The sequence below is a fragment of the Haemorhous mexicanus genome, chromosome 3, assembly GCF_027477595.1.
Source record: "Haemorhous mexicanus isolate bHaeMex1 chromosome 3, bHaeMex1.pri, whole genome shotgun sequence".
Taxonomy (NCBI): domain Eukaryota; kingdom Metazoa; phylum Chordata; class Aves; order Passeriformes; family Fringillidae; genus Haemorhous; species Haemorhous mexicanus.
Genome location: NC_082343.1, coordinates 33,291,829 through 33,307,163, shown reverse-complemented (window position 1 = coordinate 33,307,163; position 15,335 = coordinate 33,291,829). Strand labels below are relative to the sequence as shown.

General features: G+C 36.3%; 1 protein-coding gene across 2 annotated transcripts in view; it reads right to left on the bottom strand.

The window, feature by feature from the left end:
* PRKN (parkin RBR E3 ubiquitin protein ligase) overlaps positions 1 to 15,115 on the bottom strand; it is a 685,695-nt gene extending 670,580 nt beyond the window's left edge. For both annotated transcript variants that reach the window (XM_059841269.1, XM_059841270.1), the window contains exon 1: positions 14,958 to 15,115. In XM_059841269.1, coding sequence (XP_059697252.1) covers positions 14,958 to 14,964 — 7 coding nt within the window. In that variant the 5' untranslated portion in view covers positions 14,965 to 15,115. The remainder of the gene's footprint in view (positions 1 to 14,957) is intronic.
* Positions 15,116 to 15,335: the final 220 nt, after the last annotated feature.

Sequence of the window (15,335 nt, the reverse complement as noted above, 5' to 3'; positions counted from 1 at the left end):
AAAAAAAGGAGAAATTACAGTGGCACATTGAATGTAAACTGAATGAGACAGAAGCTCTGCAGAAACAAATTAAAATTTATTCTAAGTCTATCCTGGAATTATAGCAGAATACACAAAAATTAATATATTCATGTTTTTAAAAATAGCTTTTTCTTCCCTTATTATATCATACATACTTACTCATTCAAAAGCAGGTAACTGTTTAAGTGATGCAGACTTCATCAAAGAGGCTAGTAATGAACTCATTTACACTTACATTCTTACAGCTTAACATAAATAAGGAAATTTAAATAAAGATTTTTACCTACATGCACCATGAGTAAGAAAAAGTGTCATTGGTTGCAACATGTTCTGCAGCTTATATTCACTTATATATTTCACACTGCACATTCAATTTAATTTTCTAGATTTACCCTCATCACTGTGTGAAGATGCTCCAATCAATTCCAAATTAATAGATTCTGATTCAAATAAGCAAGGTATATTTAACCAATATATTATGAAGGGTAACCCAGACTGATTTTATTTGCTGAAGTACATGAATTTCTTTGACCTTACTGTCTTGATTTCTCTCAGACCTTACTCTGAGGCTGTAACAGATTTGTTTCAGCAACAAGACAAAGGTACAATTTAATTCACTTTCCAGATCGTGAACATGACTGTCCAAAGCACACATGTAATTAAATTATTTCCTTGCAACAACACATGTTTTAGAAACACTTTTGCTAGTAGAAACCTATGATTTGATATGAAGATTGCTTTTTTCTTAAAAAGAAAGTGAAATTAATATTTGCCCTTAAACACTGCTATTTTACAAACTTATTCAATTAAAATAACATTAACCTATAAAAACAATGCCCAATTTTAATGTGCTCTTTGCTTTTAATACACTTACACCAAATGTTACAGCAGCTAAGATGTTTCAGCATTTTTCACCTCTTTGAAAATCTGAAAGCTATTTATATTTGTATTGTTCCAGCGTTCCACTCACTGAAATCAGTAGAACTACTCAAGAAAAGCATGCAGGTACATCAACATGTTAGCTGGATTTGAAAGAATACAATTTTATAATCATAACTTATTCTTCAGTGCTTTGGCATAAAGAAACAAACATACCTAATTTTGCAGTTCTTCTCAAATCTATTGACTATGAAACACATGATACAAAAGAGATCTGCCATCCTGAACCCAAAGGAAACTGTATAATGAAAAGAGCCATGACAAAATAAATACCTAATCTTAATAGTTATTGAAGAAGGAAAAAAAATTTACAAACCAAAGGATTCTCCAGCTGGACAATTCCATCTCTCCCGCCATCATTGCAGACAAACAGTTTTAAGATTGCTCCCTTAACAAAAATGGGGGTGTTGAGCTATTCCAGCCCATCTCTGAGCTCGTCTTTGGCCAGAAGCTCCCTGCCTGCTGAGAGTCTGGGCAACAGAGATGAGTATGTGCCAGCTTTACAACTACTGTATTTCAGCGCAAAGATCACCTACAAACCAATTTTTAATGTTCTAACTGAAATCTTAGACTCTGAACTTCAAAATAATCTAAACAGTTGGAGCTTAAATAACACAGTTTTCTGCCGTAACTGGGAAATACACACAACCTCAGAAACAACTCAAACTAAACCAAACAGTAACTTGTGAAAAAAGCAAATGTACATGTTAAGAATACAAAAGCGGAATTGTATAGAAATAGTTCATGTACCTGAAAGTTCAGGTATCTTTATTGAAAGAAAATTTTAGTACAATGAAAAGAAAATCCTAAGAAGTGCCCAAAAGGGAAACACTAAGGTTTCCCTTAACACTAACGCAGGGCAACTTTTTTTCTTAAATGAGAGTTTTTTCTGTTTGAAGTATTGTCAGTTTATGTGTTAGAAGTTCCAGAACATTTGTAAACGGAGGAGTAATGTGAAAAAATTGAATATAGCTTTTGAAACTTAGAAGCTGCAGTATACTGTAAAAACAGACAGAATAGAATTCCCAGCAAGGCTAAATAGATTATAAAATGACTGCTCACTCTGTAAGAAATATACCTGGTTTTAATATATATATAAACTACACCATATTATCAAAATTTAAGTAGCTTAAGAAGAAGTATAAGGTTTTGCTGCAGTAAAATCAAAATTTGATTCACAACAATTATGAAAGAACAATAGCTTACAATCAAGAGCCATTATAAATGATATTAACTAATGCATACAATGTGAAACATTCAGCATCTTATGAGAAAACTAAACAGATTCTGTACAAACTTGAATTGATAAGATGGTTACTGCCCAGTACCAACTCTACTGCAGGTGAGGCAGCATGCACTAAGAGGTAGATAGTGCTGAACACACAAACTCTTTAATTATACTTTTTAGTGACCAGCCAAATTACAGTTGGATATTAAAGATCATTATGCCTTTAAGTTAAACAGTTAAGTGACAAATCATTAAAAATAAATTGAAAAATATAGAAATATTGCCAAATATTAATAAAGGTATGAAAAAGCTCATTTTATTAAGCAGTCATTTCAAAAGTAATACTCTAGAGATAAAAATTCATTATTAGGTCTTTAAAATGGCAACAAATTTTGTGCATTTCACCAGTTCTACAATTCTTCATGCGTTTACTGTTTTCAGCTGGAGTGAAGACATTAGTGTTTTCTAGAAATTATTGAGGGCTAACAGCGATACACAAAATGATACATTCCCAAGTCACCATTTCCGCCCTTTAGTGTGAACAGGTAGGAGTATGTTTTTGATGCTTCCAGTGTCAAGATCAGGTGAACTGAATGGTTTTACAGAGTACATTACTCCAACTCCTTAAGGGGCTATAAAATCACATTCAACTTGGCATGTTATTAATAATTCATGGCAACTTCCTTAGTTCACTACAGGGGCATCACTCTTAGGGCATCATTCTTATTGAAACAACTTAACAGGGAAAGTCAGATAAACAGTGCTACCATCAAAATGAGAAACCACTTACCATGAACCCAGGGACTCTAAAAGCCCTAAAGAATTTAAATCCTTGTAACTTTCAGGCTAAATCCAGAATTCCCATTCCTTTCTGAAAGTTGATACTAATTTAATAGATAAGTAAAACCAGCAAAATTTTCTCTATCTAATGAAATTTGGTTTTTCTGAAGATTTGAAGTGTCACATTTCCATTCATTTAGCTATACAGCATAAGAGCTATTTATGCTTTCATTACTCTGAAATAGACCCTTTTAACAAGAATATTTTACTTCAATTAAGGATTAAACTAAGTATATCCCATTAAACATATCTAGGATGAAAAAAATATCACGATTTGGAATTGGAACACTTTTAACTATAGTAAAAAATACCTACTAATAAAGCAGTTACTGAAACCAATTATGATACATAAAGACCACAAGACTTCATTCTTCATGATCACATAATAAATGGTTCTTACAGAATTATGTCATGTATTAGTAATATTTGGATTTCAATGCACATGGCTAAGTAGATGGACAGATTCAGGAAAAAAATGGCCTTCAATATAAACACATTAGGATAGGGACTAGACATTCATTTTGTAATTTACTCAATGGAACAAAATTAGCTTTGATGCATCAGTAAACCACCATGGAAAAATCAGCTTTATCCTTACACACTTAATTAATTCTGGCGTAAAAAGAAAGCAAGTCCACTTCAAAAGCTTAGTCTGCTCTCTGAGTAAAATAATGCCCAATGCTCAAAAAATGCTAATTGTATGAAAATTCAAAATCCATCTTTAAGTTTTTTAAGTAACAAGAGAACACAGTTAGTGTTTTTACCACTTTTTCCACCCCCCCAGCCACATTTTGGTATTGAGAATAAGGTATTAGTGAGTGGCTTGTTGTAATTTGCAGTTTCCAACAGAGAAAAAAAGCTTGAAAAGGCAAAGCCTCAGAGGTGCCTAAGTGATTCACTGCTGTACTTTCAAAATAGAAGGAAGGAGGCCGTCTTTATGGCTGTATCATCATTCCATAGATACATTATCTATATATTTTTAAGAAAAATTTTAGATTAATTGGTCCTGATAATGTTGGGGAAAACAAAAGAAAGTCAGGCTCTGGGTACTGATTCTGTATCATCTACACAGTAAGTACTCCCTGCTCTCTCTCTCACTCTGTTTCCTGACATAAACACCAAGGACAAACAGAATATTGTTACCATCTTAAGGAGTAACAGTTGAGAAGCCTTGTCAAAAAGTCACTTGTTTCTTCTAAGATAGTTGATTTTTATATTCAGCTGGAAACCAAAAGAAGTGATCCAAACTTTCCTTCTGAAGAAATCAGCATTTTCTTATTTTACTATAACATCAGTGTTACCTGGGTGATTCTTTAGCAACAACACACAGCAAACAGATATGCACAACAGTCTCATGTAGATGAAACAATAAATCCAAACATTTTGACTTTTTATCCTAATGCCCACTTTGCACAATTGGAAAAGAATTAAAAGTGTCCCTGTGTACAGTCCCTTGTCCTCAAAAGGCTGCCTATTTTAATTCATGTCTAGAACTGAACAAAATTTCAAAAGGTATATTCACATGAAATCAACTATCTCATTTTTTTATGTGTTGCAATTGTATCCTAAATTGGTGCATAGCCCAATCTCTGCTTTCCTAGTTCAGGAAACTGATTATATGAACAGTTCTAAAATAACACATGTGAAATGACACAACGCAATGTCAGGAATTGACACTGAATACTCATTGCACACAGTGTTACACAAGGATATCTTAGGTTCTTACCAGAATTACCAGCAATAGTTCTACTATTACCCATTGAGAGTGCTTAATTTCTTCTATTTTACTTACATTAAAAAGAACTACTAAGTTCTTAAATTACAAAATCAGGAATGGACAACATATGTTGCAACTGTTATCACTGACAGATGAAAGCAGGGAAATGCCAGGCTTTCAGAAATGAAGTACAACATGAGAAACATTTTCAGTCTGTCACCAAATAGAATTTATAACACAAACAAGGATTATTTGTAGTATTTGAGTATTACTTGGCATTTTTAATGCAAATCTCTACACAACTGAGGAGAACAAAAAAAAAATCACAGATGTATTCATGACACAATTTCAAGAAGCCAGTGTCCCAAAGCAGCGTGCTCACTTTAATGCAAGTTACATGACTTTCCATCAAGATATTACCCAAAAATTCAAAATCTCTGCAAAAGGGACAGTATGTTAATACAGCAAATGTTCATTTATTGATGTAATATTACAATAACTGTATCGTTTTAAATATAATTTTAAAGTATTTGATGCTTATTTTTAAATGTGGAATTATTTTTGTCTGCATATCTATAACAAAAACCAGCAAATTTAATCCTGAGCCTAATTCAGAGGTGCAGCTTCATAACTCCTAAGCAGAGTCGCATACACCCACAGTAAAATCAGCTGGTGTTAAGAATATGTGACTCAATAATTCTCAGGTACAAATGGGCACATAAAGATATGGGCGGAGGAAGTTGAATTTGGTCAGCACAGGTAAACTTTAGGAGCAGTGCTAGGATCAACTGTATGACTCTGATTGATTTTAGTATATGTTATTTAAGTCTTGTATTTATTTGAAGAACAAGATAACAGAAAAAGTTCCAGAAGCACTTCTCCTGAGCTTCAGGTGTTTTATGAGATTGATGTGGCCAAAGAACCATGGTATACTTGAAAATTTTGAGTTGTAATGTTATTTTGAGTTTTAATGTTATTTCACTACTATTATAAGGCTGTAATGCTTTTTCATTTCACCTTTACTGAAAAAAAAAAAAAAAAGGATAACAGCAGGAAAGCAGCTATTCTAAGAAAGAGAGGCATAAAATGTTAGCATAATGCAACAAAGAAGCAAATGAAAAAAACTCTCCTTTTTCTTTATAGAAATAAGGGAAAACAGATTGTGCTCATCTTGCTGAGGGCCAAGAGTCTTGCTGTATGGAATTCAGCCAGGCTCCAGCACACAGCTCACTATGGAGTTTTGCTGTTTTAAAAAGTAAACCAGATGGGATATTTGCTTCCAATGAGATAATTCTAATGGAAATTGCTAGAAGTACTGTAAAAGAAAATTTTCAGCTTCATCTGCTATTTCATTGTGTATAATAATGGCAGGTAGAATAAAAAGTAGACTATGAAAACAAACCACAAAAATTTAAAAATTTGAAACATTAATCATTAACCAAGTTTCGAATGTATGTGCCTCAGAACACCAACTGCTTACATAAAGCACATACCAGGCTAAAGCCAAATCTCAAACAGTAGCAGAGTTAGTGTGAATAAAATATTCTAAAATTATGTAAAGTGAGTAAAAAAGAATCAACTTAAAGGTTAGGCTATAGCTTCATACAGCCTGAAGAAAAAATATGAAGCAAGTCAACAGACCAATACACCAGAGCCTTGTGAGACCTAGAGACTCAGTGTTTTTGTTCAGGATCATTAAGATAACATCTCCTGTTCTTAAAAGACCCCATATTTTCCAGATGAGGTACAAAAAAAAAAAAAAAAAAAAAAAAAAAAAAAAAAGAAGGTAGATGAGGTACAGTTCTACAGTTCTGACTAAGTATTTTTAAAGTACTGTGTCTGAACTGTGCTAGAGCAAAATGAAAGAACTAGGTTTTTTTGTTGTTGGGTTGTTATTTTGTTGTTGATGTTGTTGCTGTTGTTGCATCAATATCTTAGACTGTAGCACTGGAAGTACTTAGAACTGTTCCTGAGAGTAAACAGCTTTTTTCAACACAAGCTACACCCATTTCATCCCAACAAAAAATTCACTCTTAAAGAAAGATAACAAGCAATTAGGGCAATATTTTGTAAACGAAGTAGCTTAGACACAAACTGGACCCATTACTTCTGAGAAATAGGGTCAGTTATCATAGAGAGACAAGCCCGTGCCTGAATTATCCCAATCCAGTTTGCCAAGTAGAGGTACTTACCACTAAAATTCTACTGTTAAAATGGCAATATATGTTTTCTTTTTTTAATCTTGCCCTCAGACTAAACACTGCTCTAAGCTCCCTTTTCTTCTTCAGGAGCTGGTCTATGCCAGATTTAAGAAATTCTACTCAGGCTTTGACTTTGTCCTACCATGTTGCTTTAATCAGCCAGAAAGCAGATTGAAATGAAATTGATATGACTGGATAAAAGAAAATCAAATTTTTTTCAACATTTAGTTTCAGTAATCTAATTATGAAGCTCTTAGTAATAGCGTAATTACTTTGAAGTTCTGAACATATGTTTCCACTGAGAGTATTCCACAGAGGACACTGTATCAGAAAAAGGAAAAAATGTAAACATAAACGTACCAAAAATATTTCAGCTCATCAAAAAAAATTAAAATTGAAAGGAGAACCATATGCCAGAGATGCAATATGATGTCCAATATGAACCACTTTTATTTCCATCATGAACAGTCCTTTAGTTCAGTACCAATAAAGAAAATGGAAAATAATTTTTCCATGACATCAAAGCACATCAGCAAAATGTTACTGGATTAGCACACTTTAAAAAAATTAAAATACACATGCAAAATTGTTATGACAAAAAGCAGCTGAACACTATTCCTTGAACTTTGAGGGTCTAAATGTTTCTTCTGATAGAAAAGATGTCTTAGAGAAATAGCTCACATAATGGCCCTAAAAAAGCCCAGGTGTCTCAGTTTTTTGTGATTGTTATTCTTGTGAATCTAGCTAAATATCCTTAGCTCTATACACTGAAAGTTATTAAATCTGAAGTATTAGATCTGACACAAGACAGTTCTATTGGCTAAATTTAATTAAAAAACCAAAAACGAATCAATGAACTAAGAGGGGAAATCCACCACTGAGCAAGACATTTAGAAATGCTAAACAAAAGACATAGAAAACAGTAGCACAGACAGGAAGACACTGAAAAAAAACAAAACAAAAGAAAAAAACCAACCAAACAAAAAACCCCACCAAACAAATAAAAGTAAGGCGGGAAACTACATCATAATATAGAAAAGTTTTACTTTTAACAAAACAATACTCACACTGATCATCACAACAGTGGTGAACAAAGCAAGAACATCTTTGTTACTAGAAAGACAACTTTGCTTTTTTTGTTTGTGGTTTTTACTTATCACAAATAATTCACAAATTCAAATGAATTTGCATCAGTGCCCTTCTGTGTCATCAACAGCAAGGTTAGTGCACAAGCCTACTTTTACATAATACACAAAGCCTCACTCTCAGCAGGTAAACTAAAGCAAAGGAGGATGTCCAGCTTTTGTGGCAACAGATACATTGTTCATACCTCCTTCACAAAAAACAGCACAACCAACAGCTTTTGATTGCAACTGCTCTCTAAAGAGCTGTACTTTCATTTTCTGCATTATAACCTTGGTGTCCTTTAAACTGTGATGTAATGACAAGCTCTTTCCTCAATTAGGATCTTCATTCATCTTAGCTCAGCTTCAGAAATCCTTAAACAATAAATCAACTTCTTAATGCTTTTCTTTTTTTGTTTCTTGGCTGAGGGGTCTAGGCTTAGAGCTTCGAGGTAAAAATAAACTGTGCCTGCAAATCATAAGGGAATGTCAAAAGAAGAATAAAACCCATGGAATAAAACAAAGCACAAACAATATTTTTCTTGTTTTCTTACCAACAGATCTAGGCTATAGGGACAAATAATGCACAACAAAAGAACTTTTGACATATTCAGAAAATAAACACACAATCCCATAGGTCAGATTTCCAAAATCAGGGTTAAAAAGGGAAGACACCAATAGCAAGGCACTTGTTGAAAAGGTTCATTTGGTAACCACCTTCCTTTCATAATTTCAACTTAGCTCAAACCAGCCGAGGATAGAAAATCGTGTCTTCCTCAATAATCAGAACAGGAATACAGCCAAGAGGTATGGTAAAAACTGCAGGACCCAGACAATTTATTTTGGACATGTTTAATAGGCAATGACTCATCATACTTTTTAGATATGTGTATATCATTTTCATTGTTTTCCCTCTTTCAAAGGTAAATGGAGAAGAAAATACTGACTGAAATCTCTGAAAATTCAGAGATTATCAGAGGTCATGAAAGGTTTTGAACATCTTTAGAGTCAGAGTTTCAAAATTTCTATCATGGAAATTGCTAGCACAAATAGAGGTGTTATATTCTGCAAAAAGCCTCAAACAGTTCTGAAGTCCAAGAGCAAGCTTTTGCCATTAGAAATAAAAACTACTTAAAAATAAAAAACCAGGAAAACAGAAGGGTTAATTCCTCTGAAGCACATAATTTATGATGCTACTGTTTTAGAAGGCATTGTGATATATGGAGAAGAAATTGCTGATGACTTTATGGCTTCTCTGTTATAGGCATGTAGCCACTGTAAAAAAGACACCACATAAAGCTAGCTACCATGTGTACTTAATGCATCATAATTGTGACAAGTTATTTATGCAATCTTTTGTCTGAATTAATGAGAAATCATTAATAAAACTGCCTTGTTCAAGAAAATATGCATGTTTGCCAGCACAAATACCAGCTACCACTGTACAAATTGCTCAAGGGTATGAAATAAAAGGCAGTTTCATAGTTAATTCTTCATTTATTTCTACCCTTAAGATTGCTATTATCAAATTTATTATTTGAGTGATAGCTGGAGAACTTAAATTATTCTTTGTCTCTTGTCATCTTAAGAGAATTTGTAATATCATGGCAAATATTTCAGTTATTTCCCTATGCCTCAAAAAACAACTTTGAAGCTACAAATTCTCCTGGGTCAAGCTTTAACAATACTAATGTAGACATGAACATGCTGATCAAGAAAAGTGATGCAACACAAGAGCTACTGCTTAAAATCCAGTTTAGTACAATCAGGCAGGTTTCAGTCTGATTAAAAAAATCTTCCTCCATCTTGTCCAGCTGCAAGAACAAAACAGGCAAAAGGGTACTGATACATTTTTATACATAAAATAAACCTGATGGATTTTTATCCTTATTTTGTAAGGTCATGAATTGCTCCACTCCTTTAGCACTGATCAAAATACAAAAGGACTGGGAGAGGCCTGAACTACAACTTGTGGAAACTGAAAAAATGTAAGAATATTATAGATTTTAAAGAACATATTAAAATTTAATTACTTAATGATTAGAAGTCCTCATAAAGCACAAATATTTGCAAGATGCCCCACCCACACTGTAGTTCAGAAAGAAGAAATTGGGTTGTGAAATAACTGACAATTATATAGTCAAAGCTTGCCAATGAATTATCTCCAAAGTGGAGACAGAATGTAGTGGCTTTATGTGAATTCTGGCTATAGAGTTGCCCCTCTCTTACATTATTTTTTTTTCTTCTTTTAATGGAAAACTTCATATATCACTGGCTACATTCTGTGTTAGAAGTTGATTTTCAGCCCAACAATACTTATATATAGTACACAGCAACAAATCAATTGATTGAAAAGACTTTATCTATTTTACATAAACCTGTCTGGCAAAGTAACAGATTTCCCACTAATGATTTTATTTTCCCTTCGGCTTCTCTTAAATACAGTAACCTGGAAAACCAGCAACACTCTTGGAATCGTTTGCTTCTGTAGCCTGACCATTTATACAACTGAGAGTTCCATGATACCGGGTGTGATAGCCCAGCTAACTTATTTCAGTAAATGGGGATACATGTGTTTCCAAAGAAGAAAACTACTCTACCTCTTGAGGCAATGTTACCACAACAGAATAAAATAATGTCTTTAGCTTTAAACACATCTACAAAAGACATTCTTTACTTTGGCAGGGACTTGTAAGCAGTAGTGTCTGCTGTTATGCTTTCCAAAATATTTTTTTTTCAATTTCCATATTTTGTTAGCAAAGGCCTTTTCCTAGTTGTTTCTCAAAACAAGCGTAATTTGAAACTCTTAGCTTTATTCTCATTGCAGATAGGCTGGACCAAAGCATTGGGCAATGGATACTCTATTTACACATAACATGCAAGCAAGCATGGGCAATAATCTAAAGAAACTGCCAGATCATTTTCTATAGGGCCCTATCTGAAAAATTAGAAACACTGCATCAGAATATCCTTAGCCCCTGCTTAGTCTCCAGTGTCTTGATATTAGAATACTGTTATTTTGCTGTCATTAAAAAAAAAAAAATCCAGCCAAAAATACAAAACAAGCAAAAAAACCACACCCCACTTTTCCCCCCCTTACTACTTGTCTTTCAAAAAGAAACCCAAGCAAAAATTCTTCTCATCTCCCTTAATGGAAACAACAAAATCCAGAATGCTTATGTATATCTAGCAAAACTCAGCCATCATTGAAGATATCTTACTTCAAATGATACTAACTTTATAGCACCTTGCTCAGAGTAATAACAAAGCATTTTGTAGGAAAGTAATAATTAAAATATAATTCCAGTAAAAAACAAAATGTTTCATGATGCAATTCTGTACATGCAGTCCAATACAGTGACCCTAGGAGAAAGGAAAAAGGCTCAAAGTAAACTGAACAAAAGAGGTCATGTATTTGAAATGAAAGGAGCCTTTGTTATTCCGAGGTTTAGGTTTCGTTTAATCAAACTAACTATGAGCCACATTATTCCACATGCTCGTGAACTACAACTTGAGCTGTAACTCCAGAACTGTAGTCCAACTATCCATAGCATTAGAATACAAAAATGCCAACAGAAGAAAAAAACCCCAAAATTGCAGCATGAGATCAAAATACCTAAGCAAAAAACTTCTAAACTATTTTTCTTTTGGTTGCTACATTAGTACCATTATTATAATAGTACCATGTATATAAATATATTCTGGGAAATTCTGAAAGGGTTTATTCTTATTTTGCTTCCTCAAGATTATTTTCATACCAATGAGAAATATTTATGTAGAAAGTAGATTACCAACACACTGAAAAAGGGTGCAACACAGAGGAATGATCGGTCATCCAGATAGCTAAAACTTTCACCCAGGCTCCCATCCTCCCTTAACTTGATTACTGCTGGATGAATCATATTTCACTGTCAAAGCCCTTCGCAACCTGTCGCTACTACCACCTTCATCTCTCATTAACCACAGAAATGCTGAACTGCCACTGTTAACTACATAGAGCCCATCTTCTAAATTTTTAAAACATCTTAGGGCCTTCTCCTGGGTTTTTAGCTTTTTGAGAGATATTTTCTGAAAAATTCCACAAAGCCGTCCCAGGTTCTTCCTTCAAAATCAGGTGGGTTTTTTTTTTCCCCAGAACAGGTGTTCAAGAATGTGACATTATTGCTAGGGCTGCTGACTAAGAAATAGATCAGCGAATCCAACTGCAGGCTGTCACTTCCATTCCAGTAACACCAGTTTTCAGCTGATCCAATGTAAGCAAATAAATTAAATTAATGAACTTTAAAAACCCACCTCAAACAACTCCTCAAACCTACCATGCCCCTAAGGAAGTAGAGCTATGACAAGCTATGTCACTTAAGTAGCTCAGTCCAGATTCAAATTACCATTTAAGGAACCTGAATGTGCACAAGTCTACACAACGTCATCTGTGAGCAATGAAGAGGAAAAAAAGAATGGAGATAGAAAATAAAAAAATCAATTAAAGGAATTATCATGTGTACAAGTATATTATGGCATTAACTTATGAGGACGCAAGACATTTCTAGAGATATGAAACTGTGAAGCATTTTGGAAAATATACCATGAGTTTTATAGGAAAATTCTTTTGAATACAATGGGCAGATGATTATCTCACCCTTGCCTTCCTGCTCCCAATTTTTGCTATGGCATTCCCAACTCACAAATGTTTAGAGGAGAATTTCCAAAAATTCTCAAAGTGGGATATTGGACTAGGTCTCCACGTCACTTACTTTGAAGAAAATTCTTTTATTTTTGGGGGTGGGGGATGGTGTCATGATTTTGGCTGGGATAGAGTTAATTCGACTTAGAAGCTGGTACAATGCTGCATCTCGAATTTAGTATGAGAATAATGTTGGTAACACACTGATGTTTCAGTTGTTGCTAAACAGTGCTTAGCCCAAATCAAGGACTTTTCAGTTTTCCATGCCCTGTGAGGAGGTGCGTAAGAAACCGGGAGAGTGTGGCCAGGAGAAAACCAGCCACAGGGATATTCCACACCACAGATCATGCCCAGTATATAAACTGGTGGGAGTTGGTCTGAGGATGGGCTGGGCATTGGCCAGTGAGCAATTTTAGTTTGCATCCCTTGCTTCTCTTGGGTTGTATTCCTCTCTCTCCTTTTCATTATTATCATCATCATCATCATTAGCATTATCAGTATTTTTATTACTCTGTTTCAATTATTAAACTGTTCTTATTTTGCCTGCAGTTCTCCTCCCCATCCCTCTGCTAGGCAGGGGAGGAGGGGGTGAGCCAGTGGCTGCGTGGTACTCGGTTGCCTGCTGGGGTTAAACCAGGGCAGGTTGCAACTCATGTAAAGCTGTGTTTTTAAATTTGCAACTAATTGGTCTGTACATTTCATAATCAATATTCACAAACGTTTCCGTCTGCCACAGTGAAAATAAAATTATCATTCCTCAGTCATATAACATTTATATTCATGAGCAGTAAGTAAATATTTAGATTTCAGTATGAAGCTAGAGGCATCAGCTCTGTAACCACATGGGCAGTCCCTTAGGTACACTCAAGTTACTTTTCTGAAGCATTCAAAAACAAACACACACTGCAGTTCTGCAAACTCATGTGTTTTATATACTACAGCAATACATCAGATCAGCAGATGACATTGCAAAATAAAAACACTGGAATACCTGGCCCTCTGTGCTTTCCTTAAGCCAAGCCTTCAATTTAAAATGTTCTCTACTACATAAGAAAAAAGTAGCTCAAATGACAAAGTCCTGTAAGAAAAATTCCACAAGTAGGAAGAGATCATTTACATTAATATGTATACAGAGTGAAAATACTGGACAACTGTTTATAATCTTCTTTTTAGCTTTAGCAAAGGTGATGAAGCATTAGCTATACACCTGCAATCATATACTGCTAAGAAAAAAATAAATGCCTGAAAGACCCATAGCATTCTTGGAAACTTTTGAGATGTTTAATTTAAAAACAATATATATTTTCACAACAAAATGCACGGTTTTCAACTTGATCAGATCTTAAGTAGACAGCAACTATGACATAAAAACTGATGATGAAACACCAAGCCTGAGGACAGCAAAGAGTTGTTAAAATGCATATGCATCCACTACATTTTACAGGTTTTACTTTAAATAATTCTCAAAACTGGGAAAGTCAAAGCAAGATGAAATGTGTAACAGGAAGGTTACAAAACGGGTCCTGTAATTTTGAACTCCCCAGGTATGGATTAATCTTTCAAGGGAGAGAAGAAAACCCACTGCTGAAACAACCGAGTCACGCTTCGCACCAGCACTGGATGGGTACAGAAAGCAGCTCAAGGACCAAAGGGTCACACTCCCAACACCATGAGGTGTCAAAAGTTTCTTCTTTTTCAGGTCGCCAGCAGGTACCACACCAGACTAATAACACGTATATATGCTGGCAAGGCCAAAAAGAGTTCGCAGATCCCACAAACCTTCCATTTACAATCGATATACTGGGAAAGAATAAAAAGCGATTTAAAAATGACCTCAGTCGCAAGGCCTGGCCAGACTTTTTACCCCTCTCCCGCGGGGGTAAAACAGGCGGGCAGTGACCCCTCCTGCACGGCCCCGACGCGGTTTAACGAGCGGGCGCAGACCAAGGGCAGCCCCAGCTCGCCCCCGCCGCGGGGTCCGAGCCGCCCCCGCCCTGCCGAGGCACCGGCGGAGACGGGCGGGGACCGAGGGGAAGAGAAGGGAGCCAGGCCAGCCCCCGCCGCCCCCAGGGCCGCAGACGCGACAGCACAAGCGACGACATCAGCGACCGCGGCGGCAGCTGCGAGGAGGCCGGAAGGGAAGGGGCGGGGAGGAAAGGGCGGATCCGTATCCGGGCTCGCCCCGCTCCCTGACGCGCTCACTCACCGATCATGGCGGCGGCCGCGCGGGAGGAGAGCGGCGACGCGTGCACGCGCGCGCACGTGCCGGCCGCGCCTGCCGCTCGAGCACTTTCCCTGTAGCCGCCCTGGGGGGTCGCGCGACTGCGGGCGCGGTGGGCCGGCCCCGAACGCGCATGCGCCTCAGTGAGGGAGGCGGAGGCGCACGCTGGGCTCTCTGGGTAGCGTAGTTCCTGGCCAGTTCACACCCGCACACGCTCCTCTCACGACATCGCCTCACATTTCCCCCACGCACCGCTGATGACTTTCTCGTTAATTGCTGTCCGCCGCCCCGGTGTACGGTGCACCGGGGGAAGGTACAGCTGTGCGGGACCGGGCGGTGCCGACGAGGTTATCTGTGATTCCC